Source organism: Telopea speciosissima, chromosome 5 (genome assembly GCF_018873765.1).
Source record: "Telopea speciosissima isolate NSW1024214 ecotype Mountain lineage chromosome 5, Tspe_v1, whole genome shotgun sequence".
Classification (NCBI taxonomy): Eukaryota; Viridiplantae; Streptophyta; class Magnoliopsida; order Proteales; family Proteaceae; genus Telopea; species Telopea speciosissima.
The window spans coordinates 66593085-66614795 of NC_057920.1; the positions used below are offsets into that span (position 1 = coordinate 66593085).

The following is a 21711-nucleotide window of genomic DNA, read 5'->3' on the forward strand; positions in this document are numbered from 1 at the left end:
TGGGAACACACATGAAAACATCAACACGGGTGAAATTTTCACCTTTCATGGGGCCGTGGCGGTCATTTTGCCCCCATCTTATGTCTAGGCACAGGGACCACACTCCCAAAGTCCTTTTCCCTAAATTTAATTTGAAAGATAAAGTAAATAAGAGAGCTACCACCATTGTAATCTTACAACTCGACCTGATAAACATCCAAATAGAAGTAGCCACCATTTCCGATCTAGGACTTCTCATTCATGTGGGAGAATATCAGGGAAGACCCCATATTAAAGGAGGTGATTCATCTACAACAGGAGAAAAGAAATAAAAATAGGAGAACGAGGTGAAATCACTTGTATATAACAAAGCACAGATGGATAGCTCCCTAGGGAGAAACTCCACAAGGGTGCTGCTTTAACGGCAAGAAAAGATGATTCCCAGGTGAGGTCCCAAATTTCCGTGCTTAGGTCAGAGAGCCTCATGATGAGACTGGATCTGTTATCTCCAGTCATGTACGCTTGCAGATTGGGAGGGACCAACCAACACAGCTTTTATTCATATGTTCGCTTCTTCTTCAGGATGGTTGGAAATATGGACACTGAACCGATAAGAAAAAGTATAACCAGGGTCTTAAAATCATATAAATCCTTGACTGACTTCAGATCCCCAAGAGCAAGGCCAGCCTGATGATGAAAGCAGCAGAACAGGTCAAGTTTTTATGCAATAAACAAGACACATAAAACACAAGGGTTCAGAGTTTTCTGTAACAAAATCTGACTTTAGACACATTAATTATTCTACCATTAATTAAACCTACTCTTACAAAAAAAACCATGCCTGAAGACACTTAAATCCTGAAATGCAATGGAAAGACTATGCTGCCTTATGCTTCCAAAATTTTATTAAAGCATTGTGCTGTTTAGTACTTCCCTACTACTTCACCGTATGGTGAACGAAAACTTTTTCTTCTAAAATTAAATTTACCATGGCATTCATTTGGCAGGCCATTGGACAACAAAGAGCTCACTATAAAAGGAATTGTGCCCAACAGCTACAATAGATGTTGGAGAATCACAAGAGAATTATACACAGTACAACAACAACAATAACAACTTGGCCTTATCCCAACTTAGGTCCAGGCTCAACAACAGCATCACAAAATCATAGTCCAACTAAATGGGGTCGACCCCATGGATCTTTGCTCTCCAATCAGCTCTATTTGAGGTCATACCAGGTAAAGGCCTAAGCTAAGCATGTCTTTCTTCACCACTCCTATGGTTATCTTAGGCCTGCCCCTGGTTCTTTTGGTTTCCTCAATCTGGATCAGGTCACTCTTCCAAACTGGGGCATCTGAAGGCCTCCATTGACCATGGCCATACCACCTCAAATAACTCTCTTGGTTTATCATATAACAGAGCTACTCCCAACTCAGCTCTGATATGGTCATTCCATACTTAAAAAAAAATAGTGAACAGCAGAAGGGAGATCCTTTCCCCTTTTTTCTTTTTTTTTTTTTGTGTGTGTGGGGGGGGGGGGTGGTTGTTAAGATACTAACCTCAGCCTTATCCCAACTACATAGGGTTGGCTACATGGATCTTTCTTCTCCAATCAGCTCTATTCAAGGCTATACTTGTTACTAGCCCCAAGCTATGCATGTCTTTTCACACCTAGAAGGCCTACCCTTGGCTCTTTGAGCCAAGGTTTTAAGAATCCTTCCATATCCAACGATACTAATCGATATGCACTGTATCTTTAAGGCACCGATACAATACCTAATTTTTTTTTGGTATTAGTACATGTAAGAAACCTCATCCTTTATTTAGTGTTTTATGCTTCAAAACTGTATTTTGCGTATATCCCAAGCATTTCCATATGTTTCTTTACCATTTTCATATGTATCTAGCGTATCTTGCGTCTCTCCGATACAATACAATATGTCTCGTAGAATCACCCTTTCAATACGATACCCGATACCGATACTTTAAACCTTGCTTTTAGCTCCTTTAATCTGAATGAAGTGATGCATTGCTTACAGGGAATGCCTAGCTAACCCTTGCTCACTATCCACTATGCCTGGGTCATAGTGCAGTGTGTCACCTCTGGGGGATGCCCTAGTATAAGGTTGAAAATATAAAATTCTAAGATCTAATGCAAAAAGGGTTTGGCTAAAGTTTTTACAATGCTGGGTGTTGACCTGTCGTACCAACCCCCCTCCTTCATCCGAGCTTGGGACCGGCAACACAAAACACTGGATCACAGTACCAGAATATTAGCAGTAGATGTGAAGGATTGATCAGGAAAGAACAATTATAAATGGGTATCATTGATGTTACTCTATCCAAATTCTCAGATAGCAGAGAAAATTTTATGCATCTAAAGTCTGCAGAAACCAAGGATCCATGGATTTAGTGCAAGGTATTGGATTACATATCGGCCGATTCCGAAACCGATACTGATACTGATATGGTATTGGCCAGATAGGACAATTTATCCCCAGATTCTGATACCTTTTTTCTTTTTACCATTTTGCAACCCCCCAAAAACCACAGTAACACTGATCCGATATCAGCCAGGTATCGGTATCAGTGTCGGCCAATACCGATACGGATCCTAAAACCCAGCAAGGATCATAATGCAAGCAAGGTAATACCAAATTTCTCTTCAACGTTCTGCTGTTCCTTTGCTTTTCAAGTGACCAGCAAACTGCCAAAGGCAGTATTTCATAGAGTTCTACTTTTGTAGCTGAAAGCTTCCTCCTCCATGCTCCAACAAGGACTCAGAATCTAGAACATCACAGACCTCTACAAGTGGGACGAAAGAATAAAGGAGAAGAAGCAGAATAAAAGTCATTTCCTTTCACTGCATTTTGGTATCTTACTTGCAACAAAAACACATAGTTAAGTAGTGCTAGAGTAAATAGATATAAGACATAATGCAAACAACAAGAATGCAAATGGCAAGAAAAGAAAATTTTCTCAAGTAAAAAAATAACTAATCATCCTAAGAATAAGCGATAAGAAGTTCCATTTTATGGAAAAATATAAACTAACGAGAAATGGAACGAATGGAAAGACTTACTCTGACAGTGATATATGAAGCTGGAATAAGTCCAACCAATGTTGCCAGGAAAAATACATGAAAAGGAATATCCACTATTGGAGATGCCACATTAATAAATGTGTTAGGCAAAGTTGGAGTAATCCTCAAAAAAAGCATGTAATTCAGCAGCTTTTCCTTACGCTTTGCTATCTGAAAGGCGCAAATTTCAAGTGAGAAAAATCAGAAGTATCAAATACATGGTCAATGGACATAGTTTTGAAGAAAAGGAAATAGCAGGAAAATACCTCTGCCTGGAAAAACCTCAATTTTTCAGGCCACAATCGGTTAACTAAAGGTCTGCCAATTAACTTAGACAGGAAATAGCAGCATGATGCCCCAGTTGTCGCATTTAAGACAACTAAAACCAGGCCTTTGATAACACCGAAAAGGGCACCAGCAAGTAATGACATGAAGATTGTTCCAGGAATCATAAATGTCTGCATGAAGATGTAAGTCAAACAGTATCCTAGGATGAACTGTCCTCTGTAGTCTTTTGCATAGGTTGCAAGATTATCTCTGGATCAACAAATGAAACAAAGAAAATCAGGAAAAGCATGATATATTAAGATATGCTTGCAAAGTGAGGAAACAAAAAGCAAAAGATTTATGATCATCCAACCACATAAAGGTTATAGGTTCAGGACACCTAATTCCACCACATGGAAGGATCAAATGACTAATCCAACCATTGGATACCGGGGAGAGGCTCTGGATAGGCCATGCATCCAATTTCAGAGCCTTATTCAATTAAGGGCAAGAGATCGCTGCCTGGTTGCATAGCCCCTGTACCAGCACATGGGCCAATGATAGAGGGTGCAGGGGCTTATACATACATGGGATTTTTTATTTCATGGGGGGCGGGTGGTAATTTTGCATGCTCATGTGTCTGGGTGCAGGGGCTGTGGTAGTGACCAGGCAGCGTTCTTTTTCCTCTCAATTAAATACCCTCCCATGTATGCATTTTAGTGTATGTCCCTGCACACCTATTTGTACTCTGATCCCTATCAGATCTCCTGATTTTTCAATTCTTTGTTTTACCACTTGGAAAACTCCATTTGGGCTGAAACTTGACATGTGAGCAGGGGAGTTTGGGTTTAGGCTGATCCAATCGGCCATGTGGCATAAGTAGGCTCACGAGCATATACTCAACCTATAATTACTCAAAGTCCCCTACTCTTAACTTCTTTACATTTTCCCCTACTAACCTAAGTTTGGGTTTCAGGCCGATCCAAACTTGAGTTCGTGGAATGGAAGGAGAATACGGGAGGAGAGGGCAGGGTACAAAGAGTAATTTGGGGTTTTAAAAATACCAGGGGAGAAGGAGATGTTGATAGGGGGGGGGGGGGTAGGTAGGAAGAACCCTAAAACCCTCCTACATAGGATCCCAAGTTAAAACCCCACTCAGATAGAAACCCAAAAACTGATTGAGAACTTAAATCCCTCAGAATAACACCAAACTCCAGAAAACAATAGTTGATAGGAAGGATAAGAACCCATCAAAAGATGAGAATGATCCGATGAGCGGTTTAGGAGTAATCTAGGAAACAGTGATTTCACAGGCGGAGATCCCAAAAACAATGAAACTGAGATTAAATTCAATCCAACCAACAGAATTGAATGAAATTTGGGTTGACTCTCCTATTTTGAGTATGAGTCCGTCTCTTAGTTTCCTAGTCCTAGTTTGAGTTGTTATTTCTAGTCCTAGTTCTATTTTATTTTTATTTTCCTATTGTAACTTGGAATCCTATCATGATTAGGAATTCCCCCCTCTTATTGTAATTTATTGTTATAAATACAAACAATGTGAGGGAGGCTGTAATATTCGACAGTTCTCTCCTCTTCCTCTCTTCTTCTTATCTTCTCGATTCTGGTTTTCATTAAGCAAGCTTTGCTACAATGGTCATAGATACATGTTTTAAAGTGCTGAATCGTAGGAAATATGAGATCATTTATTTGCCTTAGGATAAGATGGTTGAACTTAAAAGGAGAAAACTTAAAGGCATTTTAATAAAAAATTAGTAACACAGGGAAGGCAGGACTTCGATGAAGGCATTAATATGATGTGGAACGAGATGGCTACTTACATTAAGTATATAGTTAAAGAAGTTATAGGTGAATCTACAGGAAAACCACATTTATCTAGGAACACTTGGTGATGGGATGATGAAGTTCAACCAACCATGAAGGGAAAGTAGGACTTCAATGATGGCACTAATATGATGGGGAACGAGATGGCTACTTAAATTAAGGAAACAACTAAAGAAGTTATGGTAGAATCTAAAAGAAAACAACATTTATCTAGGGACACTTGGTGGTGGGATGATAAGTTCAAGCAACCACTAAGGTTGAAAAATCTAGTTTTAAAACTTGGCAAAAGACTAAGGGTGAAGAGAATCTAACAAGGTATAAATTTGCCAGAAATGAAGCTAAGAAGATAGTCGGGTAAGAAAGAAATAAAAAAATACAAGGATCTCTGTAACAATTTAGACACAAAGGAGGAGAAAAATATCTATAAACTAGCGGAAATAAGGAAAAGGACAAGTAGAGATTTCAAACATATTAGATGCATTAAAAGTGAGGAGGATAGTGTATTAATAAGTTATGAGGAGATTAAAGAGAGATGAAAAACTATTTCTACAACTTACTAAATACAAGTAATAGTGTTTTAGAAGGTTATAATAACCAACAAGAAACCACAAATACCAAATATATACAGAAATTATGGGTTTCCGAAGTAAAGGAAACTTTAAAGAAGATGAAATTAGGTAAAGCAGTATGTCCAGATGGAATTACAAATTTCCAATAGTGGTTTCAAAGAGCTTAAGAATTAGTGGAATAACTTGGCTAACTAAATTGTTTAATAAGACTACGAGCACACAAAAAATGCCAGATGAATGGAGGAGAAGCATTGAGGTTCGTATTAATAAAAATAAAGGTGATATTCAAAGCTATAATAACTATAGAGGAATAAAACCTATTAGCTATATTATGAAATTATGGGAATGTAATTGAAACCTGTCTGACACACACACACACACACACCAAAAAAAAAAACCCTAATATTTTGAATAAACAAGTTGGTTATACCAGGAAGATCAACCATGAATGTTATTTCTTTACTTAGGAGACTAATGGAATGATTTAGAGAATGTACGAAGGATCTCCATATGGTCTTCATTAAATTAGAAAAAGCTTATAATAGAGTCACTAGTGTGTCAATTGAGCAAGCATTAGAGAAGAAAAAATGTTTCGAGTAAATACGGGGACATAGTTAAAGCCATGTATAATGAGTAGTGACTAGTGTAAGAAATGTTAGGGGCAAGGTAGTGAATTCCCAATTACAATTGGATTACATCCAAGATCAGCTCTAAGCCCGTATGTGTTTGTAATATCGTAAATGAGCTAGCTAGAGACATCTAAGACCAAATTCCTTGGTGTATATTTTTTGCTAATGATATTGTTTTAGTGGATGAAACAAGAGCAGGGATAAATGTGTTAGAATTACGGAGATCTATTGCAACCTGGTGGATGGCCGGTTAGGAAGAGAGGGAAAATCTGGAAAATCAGAATTGCAAGGGGAGGGAGACATTCACATAAGCAAGAAGGGGGGAGAGAGTCGCATAACCATAGCCACACTCATAAACTCAAAACTCAATTCTTCAAACTTCAGATCTATGCTCTCCTATGATTACAATGAATAAATAGAAAATAGTCTTGCATAGGAATAGAAACCTAACTAAAATAGAAACTGCCAAAATAAACCATATCTAAGAAAAAGGAAACTACCTAAGAAGTTCCTACGTAATCTACCCATTTCAAATAAAATAAAATAAATATTGCATCCTAAGTAAACTACCAGCCCTTGCTAGACCAAAAAACTGGTTTAGGACCAGTCTTTGGTTTGGGCCTCTAAAGTGGGTCACGTCGGCCCAGCCAGGCTAAGGCAACTGCATCACCGCGGGTCTCAGTGCAATGATAAGGTTGCTCTATTGCAACCTGGTGGTCGTGGGTTTGAACAAGGAAACAACCTCTCCATAAAAAGTGGGGGCAAGGCCGTGTATATATACCCCTATTTAGACCCTGCAATAGCGGGAGCCTTGTGCACTAGGTACACCATTTTTAGAATTATGTAGATCAACCTTGGAATAAAAAAGTTTTATGATAAGTAGAACAAAAACAAAGTTTATAGTGTGTAATTATAGTAACAATAAGATTGAAAGTGGAATAGTAAAAATTGATGATATGGAGATAAAGCAAAGTGAAAATTTTAGGTACCTAGGTTCAAATCATAAATAAAGGAGAAATAGAAGATGATGTTGCATAGAGAATTAGAATAGGGTGGATGAAGTGGAGGGATGTGTCCAAAATGTTGTGTGATTGACGTATTCCTTTAAAACTTAAAAGGAAAATTTTAAAGGGCAGTTATGCGACCAACAATGATGTATGTAGCTCAATATTGGGCAAAAAAGAAACAACATAAAAACAAACTTAATGTAGCTGAAATGAGAATGTTGAGATCATAGTTATGAAGGCGTCGCCATGGCGTCCAGGCTCCTTGGTCGCCTTGGGCGCCACGGCTGTGTAGCCTTGAATTTTGCCCCTCTAAAACGCCATGATCGCTTTCCCACCTTGATAACTATGGTTGAGATGCATGAGCGATTAAACTAGAAAAAAAAAAAAGGAATACAAAAATTAGAGCTAATTTACGAATAGCTCTGATACATGGTAAGTTACAAAAAAGCCGTTTGAGGTGGCATAGACGTATAACAAACGATTTTGAATGCTCCAATATGGAGGGGTGATCTGATTCAAATTGAAGGGGCTAAAATACCAAGGGTAGAACTAATATGACTCTAGGAGAAGTGGTGAGGAATGGCAAGCAAGGCTTAGGACTAGTAACAAGTATGGCTTTGAATAGATCTGATTGGAGGAAAAGGATTCAGGTAGCCGACCCCATTTAATAAGGCTGAGTTGTTGAATGGATAATTGCCTATGCATTTACCACCAAACCTGTACACAATCAGCTTTCCATCACTTTATATAAACATGCACCAGAGTAACCGATGAGAATAAAAACAAAAAGAAAAATAAATATCAAGCTATCTTATGGGATGGATCACTAAAAACATCAGAAAATACCAAATGAACAGACCCAGTCATATATAAACCACCCCCATCCAACCATATAACTCAAGAACACCTTGTCCTTAAACAGTTCCACCTCACTAAAAGAAATTGCCAATGCTTCTCAAACCCCCAAACAAAACCCATTGGCAAATCTCAGGTCTTCCTTGGAGCCCTTTAGTATGACATGCTACAAGAGAATGAGTAGGCTAAAGTTAACTCAGTCATTCAAACCTTTAAAGCCAGAAAGGAATACCTTCACATCCCCAATCACAAACAAAGAAAGTAGATTCTGCTTGAAACTAGGAATACAGCAGGAGTAACTGAAAATCAAACATCATTACATCAAAGTATAGATTCTTCTGTTTGTTTTTCCTTCTCCTTTGCTCCTTTTTGTCGCCAGAGACTTAATAGTTGGTAAAAAGGATAGTATGTTCCTAATCTGATCAACTCCAATAGTTAATGCTATGGAAATACGTTTTAATCTGTGTGAACTCTAACTTCCATGGTGACTCTCAACACTACCTCACTTTCTTGCAAATATCATAAGCACAAGACACCATAACAAAGTACTCACATTAAAGTACTCTAATGCTAGAAGATGAATGCCTTTTAATTCTCAGAGCCCCCAGTCCTTAGGGTAAGAGTCATCATTTTCCCGTGTCAATCCATGCATGTGCATGGCCGTCTCTCATGTTTGGCCTAGTTCTTAAGATAAGTGCCATCATTTTCCCTTGTCTATCCATGCAAGTTCATGTACTATTGTGGATATTCTAGTTTTTCAAATCAAAGAAAGGGCAGTTACAAAATAAATAGGGTAGCAACTTCTTTTTATAGATTAAATGACAGTACAACACAAGTACATAATATCACTTATCCTCTTCCACTTTGCATCTAGAAGTCAAGCACAAAAGTTATTTTGAGTATCAGGGTTTAAACTAACAAGCAAAATCATCAATCATCTTTGCACAACCCAAAGTAATAAAACAAATGTCTTTTCAACAAGCGTCTTCCACATTTTTGCAGTATTTAATTTACGCAAGATTGCTTCCCAGAGAAAAAGCACACCATTAGCACACCTCCTACTATTGAGACATTGCAATTCATCAATGTAATGCCATTCATTTCCCAGGGAATAGGTCCTGCTAAGTGGTCAAGCTTTATGAAAATATTCCACTGCCTCTTCCTTCAAAAGGACTAAGGCTCCAATACACATGACCCATATGAGAAGAAGCAGTCGACATTTTAAAGTAACAAAGGAAGAAAGTTATATTCTAGTAAGAAAACTTATCAATTTTCATCAGTGCCCTAGTACCATGTGGGAAACTGAGAAGCTGCCTTACAATTTTTAGTTCTACAGATTAAAAATTTGAACAACCATTGAGTTTACACTCAAAAGGTTAAAATAATTAGAGCTTGAACTGCAGGTGATGCTAATTGTGGTAATCAACGGATGCAACTCAAGCACCAAAGCGAACAGATGGCACAATTGTAAACAGGTTCCACCACCAGTGCCAAAAATTATTTAGTTCTTTGACAAAATTGAATTGATCAGCCAAAAGATAGGGTGCCAGTCAGTTCACAACTAAAATATCGAGACCCTAACATCCGTAAAACATCGACATTAGCTTTGAAATTACCAAAATCGATCTATACAAAAAAGGAAAAGTATGATTGCATGCACCACAACCCCACAACCCCCCCAAAAAAAAAATTGTTCCCCTACAAACCAAAAAAACAAACAAAAAAACTGACTTACAATTTAAACATCGAATACAGCAGAAATATAATGTCTTTGAAATCGAACTCACTTGAGAATTCGGAGATCTGAAATAGAGTGAGGCAACTTGATTTTGCCATATTCGGCAGCTGGCATGGTCAAATAGACACAAACGAGACCGATCGAGGAGAGCAAAATCACACTAACTGCAACAACCAACTCCCATTGCGACAACGGAAATCTACCATCGTATTTCGCAGCAATCGGTTTCTTACTCGTGGGTGAATCCTCTTCCGCATTCTCTTCGTCCCTCTGCCTTCCAATATCAACAACAATACTCCTCGGAGCAGCCATAATATGAATGTTCGAACAATAAAAGGAGCACCAGGAAGCTTTACTCTTCATTACGCATAAACCCCATGGAGCCAAAAGAAACCGAATCCCAATCCAATCCAGACCCCCAAACCTCCGTGTCACAGTCCATTAGTCCTCGAACGAACGACACTAGAATTTCGGACAAAACGAACAAAAGAATGAATAAAACCTAATTGCAGAGAAATACTTTGACACCGAACTCAAACCAATCTCATCCGACCACCGAAAACTCTTCCAAGTTCCAATTACCGTTACTTTCAACAGAAATCTCTCCTGAATCAACCAATTGCAGGAAAAGCAGGAGGAACCAGATATGAAACCCTAGAAAATCCACAAAAAAACCTAGTATTTGCGCAAGAAGTGAGATCTGGTAGAAGTTCACTTGAGATTAAAACCTTCAAGGCTTAAGCAGACATTATCAGATCGGGTGAACGCTTTCGACAAGAGCTTCAGCACGATTGAGAATTGAGAGAGAGAAGGAAAAGAAATGTTCAAAGGTGGACAAGAGAACGATCGGGGAAGAAGTCAGCGTAGAAGAAATGAGACGAGCGGCGAAGAAATTTAAAGAAATGAGAGACAAGAGCGAGAGGTAAGAGGTAAGCGTGTCCCAAGTCCAACCAATGACGGAAACAAAATCAGCGTATCACTGGTCTCCTGACTTCTGAGCTGATGACTTCTCTTCATGACTTCGTCTGGTATTTCAAAATTAAACGTGCCTTTGGGTTGTAACACGGTTGCAACAGGGTCGGGTTGGCCGGGTTTTATAGAACCCTAGCTCAATCCTGAGTCCCCTTAGTTGGGCCCAGGCTCGATCCAACTTTGACTGAGGGCGTGCAAAATCTAACCCTAACTCACCCTCAGGTTCGGGCCGGTTGATCTTGATTGGCCCTGATCATGGGGAGGGGGAAGGAAATGCACAGACTGGAATGATCCGAGAAGAAAATTATCAATTTTACATAAAATAACATTATAATAAAATGTTTTATATCACTTATTATTTTCATATACAATATAGTATAGGAAAAATTACTTAGACACCCCCTTGACTATTGCATGTTTTCTTACAATACCCAACTTTCAAACAATTACTTGACACCCCTTGAAACCTAACGGTGTTAGTCTGATGTTAGTGTTTAAATGAAAATGTTTATTTTACCCTTATAACCATTTCTATTGAAACTTTTAAGTGTAAATTGCACACTTACCTTTTCAATGTTTTAACCTTGAAAAATCCTAAAAAACCCAAATCGAGGAGATTGCAGTCGCCGGAGAAGAAGCTTAGCAATGCTCCATGTGAAAATTCTTCTCGGTTTAATTATTTTCCTAAAAGTGAGAGGGAATTATGGATTCAATCCAAATTGGATTATGCTCAAGGTATAGAAGCAGAGCGGAAGAAGGATGTTTTGGAGGAGATGTTGAAAGTTCCAAAGAGCAGGATGAGAAGAAACAAAAGACTGAACAGAGCCCAGGTGCAAATTTGCCTAATAAGCCAACCGGTAAACAAGGTAAAGACTATTGCCAGAAAGAAGAAGGTCCAAAAGAAGAGTACATTCATGTCTGAGCCAGACGAGGCCAAGCCACCAATAGTCACAGCCTTGCTGAGAGGGTGAGAAGAGAAAAGACCAGTGACAGGATGAAGTTTCTATAGGATCTCATTCCAGGATGCAATAAGGTATTCCAAGATGTTTTAAATTCTGGTAGTTGTGAGGATTTCTAATTGTATTGATGTTTTCTACTATTAAAGATTACTGGTAAAGCAGTAATGCTTGATGAGATTTTCAACTACGGCAAGCGTTGAAACGGTAGGTCGAGGTATGCTATTCTAAAACCTAAGGGCGTGTTTGGTTGAAGGTTTCTGAGGAGTCGGATCCTACCGGATCTGGATTTTGTAATTTTTGTGTGTGTTTGGTTTCTTGGAACACAGTTCCGTGTTGGATTCCAAGAATCCACAGGAATCTATTTTTCTATGTAATTTTAGAATCCACTAGAATTTACGCCTAAATTCTGAAATGAATCCACGCGAGTCCAAAATCATGAGTCCATCTTCTCCTTCTTCTCCTTCTCCTCCTCCTCCTCCTTCTACTCCCCCTCCCCCTCCCGCCCCCTCCATCTTCGCCGTCGCCACCACCACCGCCACTTCCATGGCTGTGGTCACCCCCACCACCACTGCCTCCACCACCAACCAAGATCATAGTCTGTGCATTCATCTCTTTAGAAATCTTCTGTTGAACCGAGTTGGATTTCTCTTTATTGCATTGATCGTAAGATTTTCTGTTAAAAAATAGAGATTCACTTTGCAACCACTCTGCTATCCATGTAAATCTCCATGGCAACTTTTCAGGGTTTGACGAGGCATGGGCTTGCTCTAGCTGCTGTTGATGCTATTGTTGTTGCCTCTGAGATAATGACTTTATGAGCTTCTCAACGCTCTGTAACCCCGCAGATGCAGCTTCTTCCACTACATTCTCCTCTGTTCTTATTGCAGCAAAGGCATCACTCCTGTAACCCATCAGCTCCACCGTCATATTAGTAGAAATTCATGTCGCCGTCAAAATACTTGATTTCGAGAGATATGGCACTGATCTAGTAAATCAACTATTCTATCTCCTTCTCAAGGAATCCGTTCTGATCTTGATAAAATCTCCTTAAGTTGTATATATGTTGTCAACAAATATCAATCCTCGGCCCCTTCGCTTGAGTTGAAACAGAGCAACCCCTACTTCATTGTAACATAAAATCTGGTTATTCTTTCACCAGAAATTCGTCTTATCCTGAGACATAATGTAATATTTGTTTTCTGATGTATGACTTGGGTCTCTATCTGTAGAGTAATATCTCTCGAGAGGCACAGACTATGATCTGGAATCTATCTATCAAGCTTGATTCTTTCTTCTTCTTCGATCTCCTCCTCCTCCTCCCTTTCTCAGGTTAACCAAACAGTTTTACAGATGGATTCAGAAGGATTCCATTTGACAGACTCAGGGTAACCAAACAGTTTTTGTTCTCAACTGCAAATCCACATGAACCAGATTTGTATGAATTAGATCCAAAATCAGAATCTGACTCCTTAAAAACCTTCAACCAAACACGCCCTAAATGTCGCCAGAATTATGGATTCAAATAATCCCGAAGTAAAAAATTTCAGAACTCAAATGTTTTCTCAGCCAAAAAGTCCATCTCTTTGACCGTCAAAAACAAAAAGAATGGTTGGTTCTGAATATACAGCGATGGAGTTTTTGGCCAAGAAAAACTTTGAGTTCTCACAGATTGTAAGCGTTTCGTTAGGTTGGGTTTCTTGAAGAACTGAAGGAGTTGCCTTGTGTTGCTGTGGGGCTTCAATTTCTAAACTCCACTACGATTCTCCACCATAGCCATTTCTCCAATATTTCTTCGGCTATTTTTGTGTTGTAGGTAGAGGAGGAGGAGAAGGAGAAGAAGAAGAAGAATGTAGAATGGTCACTTCACTAGACTTGAAGGGTAGTTTGGGCATTTAGGATTTTCTAACCCATGTGGTCATCACTAAATGGTGACTGACTAATGGATAGGACCTACTTGAAAGAAATGGTAAAATGCAGGGGGTGTTCAAGTAAAGTTTTGGAAAAGGGGGGCTATTAAGAAAATAGGCAATAGTCTGGGGGTTGTCCAAATAATTTTCCCTATATTATATAACAAAATATGGGTGACTTTAAAGTTTATAATATATGTATATAAACTTTAGGTTAACAAGACATTACCAAGCTTGACCTTCATACTCAATACATAGCAAACTTGTTCATATTAAATTATTATTACATGACACTCACCTGTCTTACAGACATTTACAGTCCTAATGCCTAACCCCACCCCACTTGTTTTCCAGCTTCTTAACCAAACAGGGGAAAGCCCATGTCTGTAAACTTATTTGTATGTGCTAACACACAAACACACACACACACACAAACCCACACAGCATATATATTAACTCTAACCACATAGAACAAGTGCAAACATTGTAATGCGATTAAGCCATCATCTGCTGGAACTCAGGGAAACCAAGCATACCATCGCCATCGCAGTCGAATGCTTGTATGATGGTCTTGCACTCTTCATTTGATATTTTGTATCCAAGGCTACTGAACATCCTCTGCAACCCCTCTGATGTAATGTTCCCAGAACCCTTCTCCACCACAAACATCTCAAAGGCTCTTTTCAGATCATCCTCCCCACCTTCGCGTTCCATCAACTTCACAAATTCGTCAAAATCCAGCATCAAATTGTCGCCGCCTGCTGCTTCGAGATCGTTGATCACACCTTGGGCCTCTTCAGGGGACATGAACTCCCCTATGGAAGCAAGGTAGGATCTGAGTTCAGATCCTGAGATATACCCATTACCATCAGCATCAAAGTGACGAAATATTTCTTGGAGTTCTTCCTTTCTTGATTGTTCTTTGGGTGTGATAGGAGGAGGAGGAGGAGGAGGAGGAGTAATCTCAGTCTCAGACACAAGAAGGTTCAGGTCGGATTTGGAATGATGAAAGTGATGATGAAAGCGATGATGAAAGCGATGGACGCTTAGCATGAAGCTCTTGTTGGAGAACCATTTAGATAAAGTTGGCTTGGATACAATAGCAGTTGCCATTAGAGGGAGCAGGAAGATGCCGGCCGGGTAAGTGTTTGTTGCTTAAGTTGCTTCAAGCTCGTTGCTGTATGTGATGGAATTGAAACAACATCCATAGAGACTTATATAGACTTTGATAGGATGGAGACATCAGGGTTTGGTTAAAGTTCCCAAACATTGCATTGCATTGTTGGCATATTTGCCGAACGAAGGTTCAGGGGAACGTTCCTAAGGCCAAACAATCCCAAAGGCGAAAGAGGAAGTTTCATGGCAGCTTCGGTTGGGTCACAGAATTGAGTGAATGAAGGACATTCTCGCGTCACACTGCACACTTATTAGACACCCCCATTCCCATGTCATACAAATATAAGATTCCATTTATACGTCGACCTAAAATGGGGTGGAAGTAATAAAAAGTATGAAAATTGTTAAGGGTATATAACAAGAATTTTTGTTTAGATAAAAGTTAGGTACACTATTTTATGCCAAGAACTATAAGACAAGATAGAGGAAGTAAAATAATTTCATCTTCTTTGTTCTATTTTCGTTGGTTTTATAGGGAAATAAAACAAACCCTAGGGAGGAAATTAACAAATAATAACTCATCTAACCTTCTGAGTGAGTGGGTCACCCAAATTATATTAAATGGAAGGAAAAACTATCTTAGGTTATTTATGCCAATACAAAGGCGGATTTGGATCCTCTATGGCGCGGTTGCCCATCCTGCTTGTGCTGCACAAACACAGGGTCGTGCGCAAAGAACGCTTTATCCCTGCCTGAGCGCCTTGCTTGAGTGGGGGTAAGGCGGTCTTTGCGCACGACCTTGTGTTTGTGCAGCACAGGCTGAACGGGCAGCCGCACCGTAGAGGATCTGGATCCTACAATGGATGGATAGAAACTATTACCAAAACACCATTAGATACATCTTTTGTTCATTAAGATGAGAGAGAGAGAGAGAGAGAGAGAGAGAGAGAGAGAGAGAGAGAGAGAGAGAGAGCTAATACTTGTGGGGCAATGCATTGGTCTGTTAGAGCTTTACCCGGCCCGCTTCTAGGATTAATGATCCATTACCCATGAAACCTATCCAAAAAAAGGGTGTACTCAGTGCACAAGGCTCCTGCCACTGCGGTGTTTGAGGAGGGTCGTAATGTACGCAGTCTTACCCCTACTTTCACAAAGAGGCTGTTTCTAGATTCGAACCTGTGATGACTTGATCATAATGGAACAACTTTTACCATTGTACCAAGGCCCACCCTCTGAAACCTATCCAAGAAATAAGAAGAAAAACAAAAAAATACTCAAGAGTCATCTGGTTCAGTAAGATCTAGGGAAAATGATATCTAATTTAGTTATCACTAGCTAGCTTTAAAATAGCAAGATTGAATTAATTATAAATCCAGATATGGTAGTGACAGACGAATAATGTCACTGAGTATCTTGTGTAAGTGACGTGTTGCACTAACATTCTGTTGGGATGATCAGTAGGTAAGTATTCCCACAACACTCAACATGGATAAGTTCAAATGAATAATCCAGTGCAAGGGTGTCCAATTAAAGTACCGAGTTAGAATATACAACCTTGGAATGTAAATTATGGAACTTAATATAAAAGAAAGAAGTGATAGTATATGGGACCTGGCTCTTGTGCATCCGGGCAGCTGGGCTGCATGTGCAATGCCAAACTCAAGGTGGTGCGCTTTGACCGCCTTATCCCTACCCAAGCAGGGGTAAGGCGATCAAATTAAGTGTGTCACCTTGAGTCTGACGCTGCACATACAGCTCGGCTACCCAGATGCACAAGATCTTTTTCGTAGTATTATATGTAGAAGAAAGAAGAAAAGTATTATTAAAATGACATAATTATTTGATTGATCCTTTTCAAGTGTGAGATTGAGATTGAAAGAGCAATGCCCTCGATGAGAGCACTGGTTACTAGTTGTGATAATCTAGTATGACCTATCTATGAAATATTGAAATTGTCCAACCCATTTTCGATATGATGAGCTGAGGGGACCTTGTCTTATGACCATTATACATTTATACCCACCACTCCTCAAGCATCATGTGCTTTTTGTAATTTATTATTTAATTTATTACATTACAATGTCTAATCTTTCATTGATTGTGTAATATTCACTGATCAGTGGTGAATTATTTAGTTTTTTTTGGAAAGAGATTTTTTTTTTCTCAAATTTTATGGATTTGATTTTACTTTTCTAAATTATATAAAATTTTCATAAATTTAGTATACATTTCATGGATTTTGTTGGATATTTATATACATGGTGTAAGAAATATTATATTTTATTCATAATTTTGGTTTTTTATATTCTATGTACTTTTCTATTCTTTTACAAAAAAAAAAAATTATATTTTTAACAAACCTATAGTAATAGTTATTGCATTAATTCTGCATTAATTTCACACAAAACAAGGTTACAAGAGCTTAGTATACCAATTTGGCGGCAACAAGTTCCACCCAAAATTAAAAGGGAAAACTTACCCCGATAACTACTTCATAGTTTGGAAGGGCCTAAGACTATGTCTAGTCCCAAATAAAAGGAATGGAAGGGAAGTAAAATTAGTTTAAACAAGAAAATGAAACTTTTGTAATCAAGATTTTGTAAGCTACTTAAAACTATTACCATACACATTTGGTAATTATACTTTTCAGATGTTATATTTTTTATTTTTTTTTCTTCAAATCCAGCGAATTTGGTAAACACTTTATCGCAATCATAGCAAGTAATTAAAATTTTAAAAACTATTCAATCAAATGAGATTGAGTAGAAGTACATGTTGTGTCCGTGTAAACTACTTAAAACTCTTACCATACACATTTGGTAATTATACTTTTCAGATGTATTATTCTTTATTTTCCTTTTCAAATCCAAAGAATTTGGTAAACAATTTATCACAATCATAACAAGTAACTAAATTTTTTAAAAACCATTCAATAAAATGAGATTGAGTAGAACTAGAAGTACATGTTGTGTCCGTGTATACTTCCCTCTCTCTTTATTTAATATGTGTATTCTCTTTCTCTCTCCTCATTAAGTATATCACTTTGATTCCTGCTATTGGCTTGGCGTGTGAGATATGTAATATAATGAGCAACTTGTGGGTCTCTCTCTCACAAAAAATTAGAGTAGAATGTTTCATGGTAATTTTACCTTTACACGGTCCACTTACTGTTGCAAGACTTTATCCATTGGATTTTTAATTCTGCCACGTGCCAGGATGATGTGAGAATTTTAAGCTGTTGGCCGGATGTACATGGGATTGTCTTGATAGGTTACATGTCAATTTTCAAACTCACATTTAATCACATACTAACCATATATCGGCATGCATCCTCACGTATGTCCATGCATATGTATTGCTCTCTTCCCGCACTCATCTGCAAATTCGTGCCTCTATAATCTTCGGCATTCGCAAGAAAGTGCTTGCCATCTGCTCTCCTTGTAGGGATTTCTCACGGGTTCATCACTGCTTCATGGGACATTCCGGTCCAGTTCACCCATACCCCGTGAGTTAGTACTTAGCTCCTCCCCACACCCCCCCCCCCTTTTTTTTTTTCTTTCTGTAACTGAGGTTTTTGTTGCTTCTTTGGGCTGCTTTTTCCCCTTGGTATGGGGTTTTCCCCTTATTTGTACCCTTTTTTCCCCTTCCTTTAATGCATATTTATCAACCCCAAAAAAAAAAAAAAAAAAAAATCTCTTGCTAACATATCAAATTTCATTAACATCGGAATATTTGGCAAAAAACTCACATCTTGATTAATCCTTTATTAGGGTTTTGAATATCGCTAAAGGTCTCCTCGCCTGAGTAGTATGTTCGCATTGGTTGGTTGGTCTTCTGATTTTTGGCGAGCAGGGTTGGAAATTGCCATCGTTATACCAACACCTGACTCTTTTACTTTCATAAAATACCCCTCTTCACCCTTTAAACGCAAACAAATGGGACAGGTGTTGATACCTAACCCGTACATGTAGAGGAATTCTACTCCCAATTAATTAATAAGCACTTAAAACCAGAAACTTTTTTTTTGTTTTTTTGACTGAGTATATTCAACTTCAAAGTTCAAGTTCAAGAATTCAATACATGCAACAAACTTGTCCATTCTACAGTTGTAGTACCTAACCCCACTTCCAAGTTACATTTTCTTAATCAATTAAGCAGGAAAAGGTTGCACAAAGATCCACACATAAACACACAAAACACATATAACAAATACAAACATTTGATAGGATTAAGCCATCATCTGCTGGAATTCATGGAAACCAAGAACACCATCACCATCAAGGTCAAATATCTGTATCATAGCTTTGCACTCTTCATTCGATATTTCATCTCCAAGGCGTCTGAACATCCTCTGCAATCCCTTAGGAGTAATGCATCCAGATCCCTTCTCCACTTCAAACATCTCAAAAGCTCTTCTAAGATCCTCATCATGTCCACCTTCAAGTTCCATCAACTTCATAAAATCCTCAAAATCAATCAAATTGTCGCCATCTGCATCAAGATCATTGATCACACCTTGAGCCTCCATATGCGATATATACTCCCCTACAGACGCAAAGTAAGATCTGAGTTCGTGAGCTGAGATTTTTCCGTCGCCGTCCGTGTCGAAATAACCGAATACTTCTCGAAGCTCGTCCTTTCTTGATCGATCTCTAGGTGTATTACTTCTTGGAGTAGAACTCCCAGAGGAATATGAACCATCCTTGGGAGGGGAGGAGGAGGAGGAGGAGTAATAAGCTCAGTTTGAGGTACAGAGAAATTACGACTTGAAAGGTCGGATTTGGAAGGAAGAAGGCGTTGGAAGCTAATTCGGAAGCTCTTGTTGTTGTTGGAGAACCATTTACCTAATGAAGGCTTGGAAACAGCAGTTGCCATTGAAGCAGGAAGAGCTGGATTGGGTTTGGGTAGTGTTTGTTTGTTTCTATTTGGGAAAAGGAAAGAAAAGGAGAGAGGTTTATATAGATGTGAAAGAGGATGGAGACATAAGGATGAGTCAAAAATAGAATTATTAGATTAATTATCGACTTACAATTTGACAAAGAAGTTAGTTGCGTTACGTTACGTTAGGTTACATGAGACTTTAGGGTGGATGAGGAAACTGCATGGCAGCTTCGTTTGGGTCCAAGAATTGAGTGTAAGACAAGGCCGACATTCTCTACGTCACAGTGAATCATAGACGTCAGGCACTACCTTGTTCTTTAGGAGCTACGGGATGTTTATTAGAGCAATTCAGATCGTCAACGGCGCAGCCGCCCGTAACAGTCTTTGTGGTGCAGGCTGGGCAGTGAGTGGGGAATTTTCATGTACTTGAGCGAATATGAACAATATTTCATCTGAATGGTTGTGAGTCGTTCGCATACGCTCACACACGTGAAGATTCACCGGACTCGACTGGACTGTACGCACAATGACCACCTTACCCCGGTTTGGGCAAGGCTTTTGGACACTTGTAAAGCGGTCTTTGCATGCGAGACTCAATTTACATCGCACATGCTGCTATGGGCAATGAGCTGTAGAGGATCTGGATCCGTGGAGGAAAGAAAAGAGACCCATACCTCCAAGAGTTACAACAGTCAAATCCGACAATAAATCGTTACACAAAAAAATTTTAAAAAAAATCCGACAATAAAGGAAGGAAAAAAAGAATGCTATTGGAAACAGAATTGAACTTATGATAAGCAATAAGCGTTTGCTATAAGATATCTGCACGAATATTCCTTTGGAATCTTGAGTCTGCTGCGAGACGTAAGGAAGGAATCGGGAACCCAAGCCCTTGAGTGATCCTAGTAACTACCACGTAAAAGTGTAGGAAACTGAAAATTTTTTTGCTACAACCAGGGTTGCAGAAATTTTCCGGTAGTTATCCAGGTTTACAGCCAGAGAAATGGAATAATTCACTTCCCTTTTGGGTCAAAATATAACTTTCTAGGTATTAATACGTATTTTTCAAAATACTCTTAGTGACTAACCTTCACCGGAGAGTGGCTGGGCAAGGGGAGGTCCATCGAAAAGTACAATCTTCTTCACCTTCGTTGGAGATGGTGTGTAGCAATGAAAATCAATTTGGGGATATTAGCCTTGGGGGAGAGGATGTAATAAGGGTAAAAGTGATATTAAAATTTCATCATTTTAGTTCATGATATAATAAGGATAAATATGTCTTCGTACATTTCAAAACTAACACCCCACTAACATCGTCAACCTCCATGGGTAGGACGAAATTGTTCAAACAATGGGGTTTTTTTTTTGTTAATGGTTCAAACACGAGGGGAGGTGCATGTAATTTGCTCTTTTTTGTGTTTTTTTTTTGGATAGGTTTCATGGGTAATGGATCAACCCTAGAAGTGGCCCGGGTAAATCTCAAACAGACTAAAGCATCGCCGTCAAAGTTTTAGATCCAATGAAACTTAAGCGTTTGAGTTGACTTAAACAGCTCTCTAATGGTTTTTTTGGACTCGGCTTTGGTGCAGCACCCTGCCTGCGCTGCACGTACAGCGCTAGACACAACGAAACATGCAAAGACCGCCTTATCCTTGCTCGGGTAAGGCGGTCTTTGCATGCCTCGCTGTGTCTGACACTGCACGTGCAACGCGGGTAGGATGCTACACATGAGCCTTTTCAGGGTTTTTTCCCCTCCTCCTGGATCCTCCTGATATCCAGGACTATTCCATAGGATCCAAACTCTCTTTCATTTTATTTTCTTCTGAATTTTCTGATTTTCTCGTATTAAACATAAAGGAAATAGTTTTCATGAGGTTAGCAAAAGCCTCATAAGAATATAGGGTTGGG

General features: G+C 38.9%; 3 protein-coding genes across 3 annotated transcripts; all 3 read right to left on the minus strand.

The window, feature by feature from the left end:
* Positions 1-486: 486 nt before the first annotated feature.
* LOC122661137 (uncharacterized membrane protein At4g09580-like) lies at positions 487-14134 on the minus strand. The gene is made up of 5 exons (XM_043856460.1): positions 14105-14134; positions 10018-10325; positions 3328-3598; positions 3062-3232; positions 487-666 (listed from the first exon to the last, which is right to left on the minus strand). Exons 1-5 carry the CDS (start codon positions 14117-14119, stop codon positions 535-537), a joined length of 897 nt encoding a protein of 298 aa, XP_043712395.1. The 5' UTR covers positions 14120-14134; the 3' UTR covers positions 487-534.
* A 167-nt stretch (positions 14135-14301) lies between these two features.
* Positions 14302-14919, minus strand: LOC122663321 (calmodulin-A-like). The gene has a single exon (XM_043859001.1). The coding sequence runs from the start codon at positions 14917-14919 to the stop codon at positions 14302-14304; it is 618 nt and encodes a 205-aa protein (XP_043714936.1).
* A 4201-nt stretch (positions 14920-19120) lies between these two features.
* On the minus strand, positions 19121-19852 carry LOC122661141 (probable calcium-binding protein CML41). Its single transcript, XM_043856464.1, has 2 exons — positions 19661-19852; positions 19121-19562 (listed from the first exon to the last, which is right to left on the minus strand). Exons 1-2 carry the CDS (start codon positions 19795-19797, stop codon positions 19151-19153), a joined length of 549 nt encoding a protein of 182 aa, XP_043712399.1. The 5' UTR covers positions 19798-19852; the 3' UTR covers positions 19121-19150.
* Between the last annotated feature and the right edge of the window lie 1859 nt (positions 19853-21711).